We start from the raw sequence: 12,713 nt of genomic DNA, 5'->3' as shown, positions 1-12,713 counted from the left end.
CCTGCTGAGCAAAATACACCATACTTTACCAGTTAATACCAAAACTAATACAGCAAACACTTTAGCATGTGGATAACCAAACTGTTACGTCACTGCTGTATCAGATCTAATCTGGAAGCCTTCCTTCTATATCTTTAGGCAGTGCGCAGAGATTTCAGTTGCTCTTGTTTGGTCCTAGGCAGGTTTTTACCTAAAAGATACAGTAAATTGACAGTGCATACCCGGAGAAAAGCTGTCTCCACAGCTGACTGCAACTCCTAGGGATCACAGAGAACTTCCACCACCAGTGCTGTTGCTCGGTTTCTGAACCAGTGCACGGTTCAGAAACGGTGCAGTTCAACAGCAAAGGACTGCGCTATTAGGCTGAACATTTTGTTAACAGCATTTTCAACGCCTTGTTTTTTTCTCTGGAATTCACCAGAGTTAAGCCAGCAAGAAATTCTTGGTTCATTGCTTGCTTGCTTATAGTACTTTGATTATAGGTAGTAGAAGGAAGACCATCTGCATCAAGAAAATAAGAAAATAAAATTTTACTCCTACTTGTTCTTTAAGGGTATGATCCAGATCTATTGAATTTAGTGCAAAGAATCAACTGTCTTTAAAAGGTTTAATTCGAGCTTTTTAAAGCATTTTAAAGAGATGTTTGTAACAACAACAAATCAATCAAAAATAAGGAAAAACTAAGCGCTCTATTGACTTCAGTAGAGGGAACCACCATAAGATCCTTTATAATCTCCCTACATGTTTATTCATAAAATGTCACAGTGGGAACATACTAAATGACTTCCAAATTTAAACCGGTTAGAGATCCTTTAGGGGGTTCCTGGTTGTTATCTGTACAATCTCACCAAAACAGATGATGTAGTATCAATAGTAATGGAATTATCAGTTAATAGATTACTATTGAATTGTCAGAACAGTGGGTTATACTCTTCTCTGGAGATAACTTAAAGTGTATTGTTCAAGAATTTTTCCAATGAAAATGAAAAACATGTAATCTCGACTCCCAAACTGAAAGAGAAAATCCTGCAAATGCAGCAACTATTATAGTACACTCAGGACATATAGAGATTGGACAAAATAGTGCATGAGCCATAGATGATCAGTACAATAGCCTAAGGAATTATAAAAAGCTGGCTTCCCCATAGTTTCACTTAAATATACAATCAGAAACATATTTTTCCTGGCGTATCTCCCTTTTCTCTTTCTCCATCTTTTTCTCCCCTTTTCTGTCTTATCACTGAAAAAGGTGTTGAAAAGAGAATAGAAAGAGAAGGATACTGGAAATTGTTATTTTAATGCAAAAAAAGGTTGAAAGAATTGCAGCTTTTTAGATGATCATTTTCTAGGAATCACTGTTTTAGAAGCAGGTGTGTCGCTGGGCAGGCTCTGCAGTCAAGGAATTTTGGGACCCTTGGAGAAGCAACATTACAGAAGTCACTGAGAGAAAGGGTACCTTGATATATGTGCTTATACACATATCATCTGGTTAAGTAAAGACCCTATCTCTTATTCCCAACAGATAGGATTAAAAAAAAAAGTTAGAAGAAACATTCCCATAACATTAAGAAACGGTTGCCTTCCTCATGGAACATCATAACTGATGAAGCAGTTAAGTTTGAAACATTTTAAAATACTTTTGGTCAAATGCATTTGTGCTAAATGACTTCACTCTGACAAAGATCTATTCCTACTCGTAAAGACAGTACTCATCTGTACTTCATTTTCTAACAGGCTTTTTCAAGAAATGCTTCATACTGCAGAGCGCAAGATGATGAATATCGCTTAGAAGTTACGACTCCTTTGCAGAGGGTTGACTTGTTCATGGGCCAGTTCAACAGTATCCTGTTAACTTCGATATCTGTCTTCACCAAAGGGAACCTTACCGTTGCTAATCTGGGAACTTCGGGGGGCCGCTTCATGCAGGTAAATATTACTATGACATTTTCACAATAAAAAAACCTATTGGAGTTAAAAAAAAATTACTGGAGTTTAGCAGGATGGTGGAAAGTGAGGAACAGTATTCTCCAAGTTTAACAAGGCATTAGAAAATTGAAATTGCTGAGTAAAATAGAGCCTCTGGAATACAAACAAGGTGCTTAATAGAGCATTCAGCAGTTTAAGTGTTTACATGGGCTTTGCGGTTTGGAGCAGTGGTTTTGGAGCGCATTCCACCATGATGTCCACTTAGTCCAGCTGGTTCAGTTCACAGAGAAGTTTTGATCCATACGAACTAGATTTCTTTCAAAGGAAGCTAAACTGAAAGCTCTGTCTTGGATGCACATCAAATATGCTCCAACGCCGGCTGGGGCAGAAAGGTCCAAAATCGATTCTTCAAACAGCTTCAGATATACGCTTTATATGGTCATTTGGACTAGAGTATCAGATTAAACCTAGTTCAAAGTAAAATGCCGAGACAGTTTATAGTGTAAAAGCAGAAGCCTTGGCATTAGTTGTTTCTATACACTGATGCACTCCTCTGGCACCAAATTACTTGCCTATGACTCACAGCTCTTGAATTGAGATTAGCTCCTCCTCCACCTACTTTCAAGTATCTCTGAGTGCATTTTAGATTTTCAGGCTCTTGCTCATTCTCTTCTCACTCTGTTCTTTCGGATAGCAATCCTTCCTGTCCTAAAGCAGGTTTTCTATGATAAGTGGTCAGTCACCCTCCTGAGAAGTCTGTCTCCCCCCACTGTGTATATAACTAATCTAGACAGGTAGGTCACACTACATGACTTCCTTGTAGGTGACTAATGAAATAAATCTAACCCATAGGGCCAACCTTTTAAAAACTTGGCAGTCAAAATCAAACATCAGAAAGCAAAACACTCTGAAAGCACCAAAGGCTTCCTTTGTTCACTCATCTTATTTCAAGCACTGTCATCCTGCAATGACCACCTTGGAGAGCTTGGTTCCTTTAGCTGCCACAGGGTCCAGCCTGGATGTGCATCTCAGCCCGGATCCCTCTTGCACCCAAGAACCTGTGTTCTTTTACTCTGTCAGTATTATTTGTCTTCTAGTGTGCTTCCTGAAGTATTGGCAGTCTTTGGTCCTTCTTGCTCTGGAGGCTGCAGAGAGTCATCAAAGTCAGTAGTGTTGTCCCCCAACCATCATTAACTGAAACCTGAGGAGATTTGCCATCATGAGTTGCTGTGCCCTTCCAGCTTTCCCATATCCCAAAACCTTCCATTAGAAAACACTTGAGCACTTGCATCTTTTCATAAAGAACTTTTGTGTGGTGTAAGTCATCAGATAAGATGACCTAACAAGCCTTCCCTTCCTTCTCTCCCTTCTCCTCATTCTCTGTCTTTGCCACATATAGTACGTAGGGTTACATATTGTCCCCAGTATTTGTTAACCCATTATAGGCACCCTTTTGGACAAAGGGAATCCCATACCTCCACTTGTGTCCTCTGCGCACACTGGACACAGAACCTGCCCCATAATGCAAAATCAGTAATGCTCCTTACAAGGACGGAGGTCGAAGTGATTTACCACAAAGGATGGATGAGGAACTGGAGAAAATCATGCTTCTCTTTCCCCCTAAAGGTCAGGAATTTAACAGTTCAGTGACAAACCTGACACTTTTGCCTGAACTTTCCGTGAAGACCTTGGTAACTTTAAGCTGCAGTTTGTCTCCAGCACAGGAAAGGCAAGTGCTGAGAGCTACACACTGAGCACAGGAGCAACCCGCGCTCTGTTCTTAGATGTAGATACTGGTTCACATAGCAAACATGAGCAATTTGTTTGACCTTTCTAAAGCCATTTCCTTATCTACAAAACAGAGTTAATAACAACTCCTGTCTTACTCGCTGCATTTCTTCTGGGCTGTCACAAAGCTTTTAGGGAGCTTTGGTGGAAAGCACAAGGCAGTATTATTTTTATTTGTAACATTTTTTAAATTATTCATTCAAGTCCTGCACCATAAACTTCATTCAGACGTTTGCCCAACTCAAGGAACAATTAAAATATTTCCAGAATACATTTCCCATTCCAGGTTCAGTTATGGATCAAAAGAAAGGCTATTGTGTAAACTGCACATTGCCATTAGCAGAAATATTCTCATCATTGAATTAGATTGGCTTGAGCTACAGGGGGAAGTCAGCATTGGGCTCATATTGTAATAAGCAGGAGCTCTTTCTTTGAGGGTTTGGTGCAACCAGCAGGAGAATAAGCATACTGGCTACCTTTAATGATGCTACCTCCAAATAAAAGGGTTAGTATTTGTTTTGCCTTTAAATGATCTTAAAAGGGATACTAGGTCTGTAGGATACAGAAGACACAGCTTTTTTCAGGATTCAATGTTCACTTACATTAAATCTTTTTTTTTTTTTTTCAGGAATAGTTATCTAGGAAGTGCTTTCAAACATGTTCATTAGCAAATGCCCATCTAAAGCAGATTTGCAGTGTTTCTATGGAAATATAGCTATTAACTGCAATGAGATGGAGATCATTAAAAATTGAGCTATTAAATGACCATTAGAGAAGTAAAATGGGTTAAAAAAATCAGGATAATCTAACAATGACTTAATTTATCAAAAAGGTATTCCCAACCACTTCCTTACATTTGTTTAGCAAAGAAATGTACTGGGTATTTTTTGTTTGTTTCATTCACAAATCTACTGGAACATATTGCAAATAATCCTCAGTTTTTCACTTATTACACACCTCACTTTTGCGCAGTCATTTGTGCTCCTATTTTTAGCTCTTTGTACATGCAAATATTGAATTTTCCTGGGCAATCCCCTTGTAACTTGCAGCTATTCAGAGTTGACTCTATCTCTTCGGAGGTAGGTATGCTTTCAGAGAAAATGAGTTGCAAAATTCTACCTATCAGGGAACCTGTTTTAAAACTGGTTATATTGTGTTATATTTTCATGCCAACTGTTTAAAAGCAAAATAAAAAATATTCATATATAGTTTTCTAAAATCAGAAAATCAGTTCAGCCCTTTGACTGAATCCAGTTCATCTTGTATCCTCTTTGAAATACCAAACCGTACCATATTTAGGCAATTTATTTTGTGACATAAATTTCAGCACTAGCAGTCATCCATGAGATTGAGAGAAATAGTAGTACAGTACCTCTCTGTCTGAAAACCGCACCCTGAAGTGCCCAAATATGAAACAGCTTGGTGAAAGTAATGAACATTTAATTCGCATTTCTGCTGTATTAATTTAGGGTTTCCTTTAATTGTTCCAAAACATTCTGTGGGGTAAAAAATAGATGGTTAAAACAGCGATCATGCCACCTACAATGAATTGAAGCTCCAAGCCTGAGCTGTGGAAGCCCGTAGGTGCAGCAGCAAGCTGCTGATACTCAACCTGAGAGAAATTGTTTGAAAATGTTTCTCATATTCTCCCATTATACTTGCTTATACTTGATCAGCAGCCAACCTCTTGATTCTCTTTTTTTTCTTTCTTTCCTTTTTCTTGCTGTCTTTCATCTTCTTTTGCAATTTCTTCTGCTCATCGCTTTCTGCCTTCCTACTGATGCTTCATCTCTGACTCTGTTTCCATCTCCATCCATTTTTCTCTCTTTACCACGCAACCATAGCACAGCATTGCTGCAAAAGTCGAGAGAAAGTTTAACACATAGTTTCTGAGAGCAAAGGTTTTCCTTCTGTAGATGATGGCTACCTGATTCTGGAGTTCTGATGTATTTAGAGATGTATCTCAATGAATAGTTCCTATCTTTACAAGTGATTCCACTGCAGCTCATGGCATTACCCATCAAAACTGTGCTAGTGACCCAACTCAGAATATAGTCTGTATTTTGCTTTTTTCAAAAAAGTCATCCGAGGAGCCAATGATATTCAGAATGCAAAAGCAGGTCTGTTTTACCCAACCAAGGAATAGTCACCTATTGTTTTCTGCTTGTGCTTTTAGTTCAATTAAATAGAATTATTGACTTAAACAGCTCTGGAAGGCTCTAATACTGAAAAGGAAATACAGCCTCTTTCACTAAATGTTTATTGTTTTCAGCCAAAATCTAAAACTAAAATCAAATTGATCTGGATGGTCCAAATACAGAAGATTCATGAGTTCTTTTAAGGAGGATAATTGGGGCCAGGAGGTGAATTCCAAAGCTCTCCTGGAGAGTAATTGCACCCCATTGACATACTGAGCATGTTTTGGCTGCATCAGAAATGTTAAATCTGTATTCGGCCATGAATAGGTTGGAGTTTGTAGTTTACCAAATATTGTGGAGTTTCTGTTACAAAACAGAGCAGTAATAATTTTTCTAAGACAGCTGACATGCATGAGACGGAAAAGAAAAATGGTTTTACTTCCTTCCTAAGCTGGAGCCTGACAACAAGCTTTTTTTTCCCCCCTTCTTTTTTTTTCTGTTGAGAAGTTGCAGCTGTTTCGGCCTTTCTTATTGTGCTTATTTTCAGAGTGTGACTGGGAACACAGGCTGAAAGTACAGCTGTTGGGTGCAAAGTGAATCAGGTATTTCACAGTGGTTATTTGATTAGAAAACAGCACCCAGTCACACTGCTGTAGTTGGGGAATCAGATTTTCAGCTGGTGTAAAGCTGCCTTATTCCGCTCGAGCCAAAGAAGCTACGCTGAGAACACGACTCACAACTGGAAAAGACACTTTCATTACCAGCCAGTATTTTTGGAAATTATAGTTTGTCAAAAAAACCCATGATATATTGAGATAAAACATCTTCTAGTCTTGCTCAGCTCCAAGGTGACTTTTTTTTTTTTTTTTTTTTTTCCTGGAGCTTGGTATTATTTCAGAGAGTGACTTTTGAGTGATGAAGAAAAGAGCAAAGTTCTTCAGGAAGGGGAAATCTTTCTGATAGCTCTGTGGAGAGTGGGTTATGGGAAAGTTTTACAAGATTTATTCTGAAAAGCTCACATTTGGTCTAGCCTTAATGAACAAGAGACGGATGCCCCTGACATGCAGAGGCTGGTTTTCAGCATAACCCTGTGTTTGGAAGCAGAATACTGCATGTGGTCCCTTTGCTTGAAGCTGGCCTCACCAAGGTAAAGCCCAAGCAAAAGCACTGCTTTTTGGTGACCTTCTTGAGGAAGAGAGGCGTAGAGAAATTTTCACTGCATGTTTTACAACTGCTATGGGCAACCACTCTTTTTAGATGCAATTTTGGCAGCAGGGCCATCTCATCCTTCTGACTATACCAGTGAAACTCAGTGCACAGTGGGGCAGCACTGGGCTGCTTGCGGAGTGAGGAGCTCCCCCCTGCTCCCTCTTGTCTTCACAGAGCAGTAGGATGTCCATCCTGTTGCTCCTGGAGGTAAGGAAAGGGTCTCCCCATGGGTATATGTACACCCTGAGATCCAGTCAGCCACATGCTGGCTGCAGTTCTCGCCAATCTAACTGGACGTGAGCCAGCTCTAGCTGAGAAGCCAAGCGTTAGCAAAACATGGTCACGCACTGTCATGTCTGAACAGATTCTGGACTGGAAATGGCTTAGGGCAGGAGAACCAAAGCATGATGGCACAGATAGGCCTCATCGGAGTACAGCACATCACATAACAGGCAACTCGCCCTCCTCAGGGCCTCTCTGCACTTGGTAGACATGAAACAATACAGAATAATAATAAGCCTTACTTTAGGGACCCATTATATCCCAATATTTTTAATCATATTTTTAGTTCAGAAAGGAGGTATGGGGTCAAAATAAAGGTTCGAGGAGCAGAGTCTCCTATGTCTGCAGGGGCTAAGATGGATAAGGGAGAGGTATGAGGCAAGTAAAAGCACACAGTGATACTTCTCCCAGTACCCTCCTGCTTCTGGCACTCCATGGCCCAGAGATTCCCTAGAAATTGCATGCGTATCTGGTGTTTAATAGTCCTTGATGGACTTCTTTTCCATCAATTTTGCTTGTTGTTTTTTGAAATTATTTGGGTTTTTGTCCTCTACAATATGCTGTGAAAACGACTTCCATAATTTCATTCTGCTTTGAATGATGAGGAGCTTCCTTTGGGCTTTCCTTAACCTGCTGCCTTATCATTTCACTTGGTGCCCCTGATTCTGTCTGATGGGGAATAGGGACTGGGCTTGCACAGATCAATGGTTTGGGAAATTTTCACACTCTGAGCACAAACCTGTTGTCTTTCACATCCAAGTAAATAGAACACTTGGTAGTCAGACTAATTTCCCAGGAATACTTATGATTAAAAACAAACACCACCACCCCCAAACTTTAACACACACATCTCATTTCCCTGAAAAGAGAGAAATTAGCATGTGTTATAGCTGCTTTCATAGATTATATGCCAGGGAACATAATGCATGCTACAGAAGTTAGTATAGACAAAAATAATCACATCTGCTTTTTATTTGTAACTGCAGTCAAGGCCTGGAAAAATTTGTCCCAGAATTCAGCAAGAAGAGAGCCAAGCCTTCAGCATTGCTCTCCTCTTGCAAACAGCAAAGTGGCAAGGCCTCACCTCTCCAGGAATCGAGGCTCAAAGCCATGGTGCCTATCAGCAAAATGAGTTGATGCAGAGCAAGGAAGTACAGAGCTTTGCACCTTTCAGCACGGTTATTCAAACCCACAGCATGCTGGAAGCCTTTTCCACCTTTGAATCAATCAAACATCTTCTGATCCTGTCCCACAAGACAAATATAGTCGTAACAAAACCCGCAAGTGGCAAGCCATGTTGGAAGCAAGTGCGAGGAGGTCAAGAAATACACGAGCATGGACCTTAAACCTTACAGAGCCAGAAGGAGGAAAGAGAGATGGGATGCCCATGGAGTCATTGCAAAGGTTGTCCTCAGTGTCCACTGCTGTCCTGCCTCTGTGGTCCAGCAATTCATCTGGCCTCTCAATACTGTCAGTCTGACCTATTTAAAGCTAAATGCAAACTATGCATACGTGCATCTGTAGGAATGCCAATAGTTGCAATCTTTCCCACTTTATCATTTTTAAACCAACAGAAAACTGCAGCAAACTCAAGATAAGTAACATTTTCATATCTATAGCTCAACTTTTAACAGTTTTGTAATAACAGTTCTTTCTGTGGTAAAGAATGTATCTTGATGCTCTCAGAAAAAATATCAAAAATTGCATAATGCAAAGTCCGTATAGTCAAATTAAAATTAACACCTGGTACCAAATATCTGTTTTGAGAGCACACATGTTTTAATATTCAGTTTGAGTAGAAAAGCTTACACCCTTCAGAGGAGATCCATTATACTCTCCATGGATTAGAATGATATACAGCATTTAGAGAGCTACATATGTGCCCTTTGCAGGGCTACGCTGCATATCCCAGGGCATTTAAGGCGTTACACAATAAAGTTAACCCTGAGCCTATCTCTGCTGGGTAATGGCCTACACCTGCCAGACATCTAGGGAAAAAATAACAATATGATACTTAGACGGGATTGCTTTTAGAAGGCCTCTCATTTTTGCAGAAGATATTTCAACATGCAGACAGTAACATTTGTAATTCAATCCTGCTGACTAGCAGAGCTGAGCATCAGAATTATTTTTAAAAGAAGCTGTTGCATGCTGTTTTTCAACTCAAGTTATTACAGTCTTAATTTGCCATATTATGCATAAAGGAACCTATAGTCAAGTATTCCTACTTAACATTAATACTAGCTGATGGCAATGAAAGAATATTTAAATGAATTATTTTAATGTTTGTGGACATAAGTGACCACTAACTTCCAATATAAAGGTTATATTCATTAATATATTAATTAATAAATTAACTGTTGGCTGTTATCTTCATACTTCAAGCTATGCCGAAACAACACATACTTTTTTGTTTTTCTCTTGAACAGAAGGGCATAAGTATTGTGTTTGGTTTGAGAAGGATGTCTGGTGTTGTACTTACTGATAATGAATGTGGTGCTCGGAATGGTTATTTGTAAGAACATCAGAAGAGCCACAGGGGTTTAAATGAAGGGTCCACCTACTTCAGTGCTTTGCCTCCAGCAGTGGTGACAAGTGGATGCCTAGGGACCCAGGCTACATACATAGAACCTTCTGCTCCAAGCTTTTCCATTCTAGGGATTTCCTGAGCTGTTGAGTTTTGTCTGTTTAGCTCTTTCCATGTACATGTGGAGTTTCCCTTTGAATGTGCATTCCTCTTGCATTCACATCCTTTGGCAAGGAGTCCCATAGGTCATCACATATTGCTAGGAAGTCTTAATCTTTTTTTTTTTTTTTTGCCTCAAACCTGACTCTCACTTTTATCTTTTGATGGTGTTTAGTACTTTTATTAGAAGAGAGTAGACGGTCATTCTCTACCCATTCATGATTCTGTATGTCTTTTTCATAGCGTTTCCACACATACCCTACTCAGTTGCTGTTCATTACAGCCTTTTGATCGTCTTTGTTACACTTCTCTGAACCTTTTCCCATTTTAACACACTTTTTTTGTCGTGAGGCAACCAGAACTGCACAGAGAATTCAAGGTTTGGGCAAGCAATAAATTGGTATGACATCAGGATGTTGTCTGATTTGTTCTCTAACTTTTTTCTAATAATTTCTAAGTTTTTATTCATTTTTTTGACTGCTGCTGAGCAGTGAGATGATGTTTTCATGGAACTATCTATCATATGCCACTTTAAATTCATCTTCTTTGTTGTACTTCACCTGCCATTTTATTGCCTTGACATGCTGTCTTGTAAAGTCCTTCTGCCATCCTTCATAGTCTGTCCTCATCCTTATCACCTTGAATACCTTCAGATCATCAGAAAACTTTGTCACTGGACAGCTTGACCTCTTTTCCAACTCATTTATGGGTATGTTGAACAGCATGGATCACAGCACAGACACCTTGCAGAACACCCCTGGTGACTCCTCACTGTTGCAAGGACCAACCATTTGCTGCTAACGTCTCTTTTAGTCAATTATTTATCTGTGCAAGACCTTCCCTCTCTCTTAACTAACTTCTTGAGTGCAGGCACATAGATATACTTTCATTTCTCTTATGCTCTGGAGAAATGCTTGGTTATTAAATGAATTACGAAAATGTAAAAAAACCCCCCAAAACATACCCCCCCCCAAAAAAAAAACCCAAAACCAATCCAGCACCTTATAGCCTTTGTCAAGAGAAATCCTTCTGTAGTACTGAACCATTTCTGGGGTAGAAGTAGCCCCTGTGTGGTGGTGTGTCCACGGTAGATTAAAGCCATGCTGTATGCATACCAGCCTGGTCCCAAGCAATAAAAATCAGAGGTTTGTGAGAATGACACTGGAGTCCTAAGCAGCCTCTTCTTCGTGCTGTAGAAGCCGTCTTCAAATTGCCTTTTTCTTCAGGATTATGTTGGATAAGGGCAAGATAGAATTTCAAGGACTGGGCTGATGTGTGCAAAAACCACAGTTACATAGACCAAAATGAGCATTTTTGCATCTAGTATCTGTTACGGCAGCACTGTAGGCTGGTAGGTTAGTTCTAAGAAAAATCCAAACTTTTATTCCGTAGGCCCAAAGGAGTTAGGAAGCGTAATTTGAGCTCCAGGTATGTCATGAGGTCAAAGTCTATTCGCCTGGGCTTTGAGCAGGTGATTTGACTAGCAGCCTCAGTAAAATGAAGGTCGGTCAGTGTTCAAAGGACCAAATAATTTTTGCAAGACTGTAGAGACGGTATCCAAATTTTCATGTAGTGCTCTGAGGTTGCAATACAGATGTGCTTAAAGGGTTAACACTGTGGCTTAATCAGAAAGAATGCTTGGCAATAAGAGGAAGCCTGGATTAATGATAGAAAAGAATTCTTAGCATTTTATAGCAGTGGGTATTCGAGATGAGACACGGCTAATGATCAACTAAAAAGGTATTTGCAGCTGTGGTGCTACCTCTCTCCATAATGCCAACATTAATCAAGCTTTTTCATGCAGCTTTGCAGTCCATTCTATTTTTCATTGTCCTGAATATAAAAACAGAGCTCATGCCCTAATACACTGAGTCAGAGACCATACTTCTGTGTCACCGAAAACGATCAGACCTTATTGATTTCTAAAAGCTGCACTTGCTGTACTGTGAAACAAACCCATAGCAAAGTCTTTAACAAAGCCAGTTTCATTTTAAAGAAAAAAAGCCTCTTGTAACCCCAAACTGTAAATACCTCTGGGATGTGAAGCACTTATCGCCATGAATTAACTGCTCATATATTTTATTTAAGTCTTGAATTACAACAAAACATCAGCTGTAATTACAGATCTCTAAGTCTAGTTTTGGAGTCAGCCATCTTGTTGAAAGACCTTGGCAGTGCGAAAAGCCAGTGAAATCGTGGAACTCAATGTCCTAGCTGTTCTGATGCTGCCGTCGGAGTCAGAAGAAAAGCTACATTATAGTGAAAAATTAAACATTTGACATGCAAGTTATTTCCAGAATGGCTTCAATCTTTTTTAAATAATGAACCCCACTGAATCGCAGCTTCTCAGCAAATGTTGATTATCTAAATTCCTTAAGTAAACTACACATGATGCAGCTTTTGAAACATGAACATGATCTTCCCTCATGTAAACAATCCTCTGCCTTTGTTGCCTGATGCTATCACATTTGGGCCGCACATCCTTCTGGATTGCAGGCCCAAGCCTATAAAATCTCGCTATCGAATATCCACCCCAATCTGTAGATGCTTTATGCCTGTGCTTAACAGCCATGACTCATCCCGTTAAAGTCAACAAAGTTACAGTAGTAAAGTTAAGCGTGTGTTTGCAGGAATAGGCCCAAATTCTCAGAAGTATTTAGGTAACTTAAGATGCAGAGAGATGA

General features: G+C 39.6%; 1 protein-coding gene across 1 annotated transcript in view; it reads left to right on the top strand.

Moving 5' to 3' along the window:
* MET (MET proto-oncogene, receptor tyrosine kinase) overlaps positions 1 to 12,713 on the top strand; it is a 70,496-nt gene that overhangs the window by 14,292 nt on the left and 43,491 nt on the right. The window contains exon 2 of the mRNA XM_009646804.2: positions 1,735 to 1,926. Within this exon, the coding sequence (XP_009645099.1) occupies positions 1,735 to 1,926 (192 nt within the window). The remainder of the gene's footprint in view (positions 1 to 1,734; positions 1,927 to 12,713) is intronic.

This window comes from Egretta garzetta, unplaced genomic scaffold (assembly GCF_000687185.1).
Source record: "Egretta garzetta isolate BGI_Z169 unplaced genomic scaffold, ASM68718v1 scaffold169, whole genome shotgun sequence".
Classification (NCBI taxonomy): domain Eukaryota; kingdom Metazoa; phylum Chordata; class Aves; order Pelecaniformes; family Ardeidae; genus Egretta; species Egretta garzetta.
This window is presented reverse-complemented; position numbering and strand designations above follow the sequence as displayed.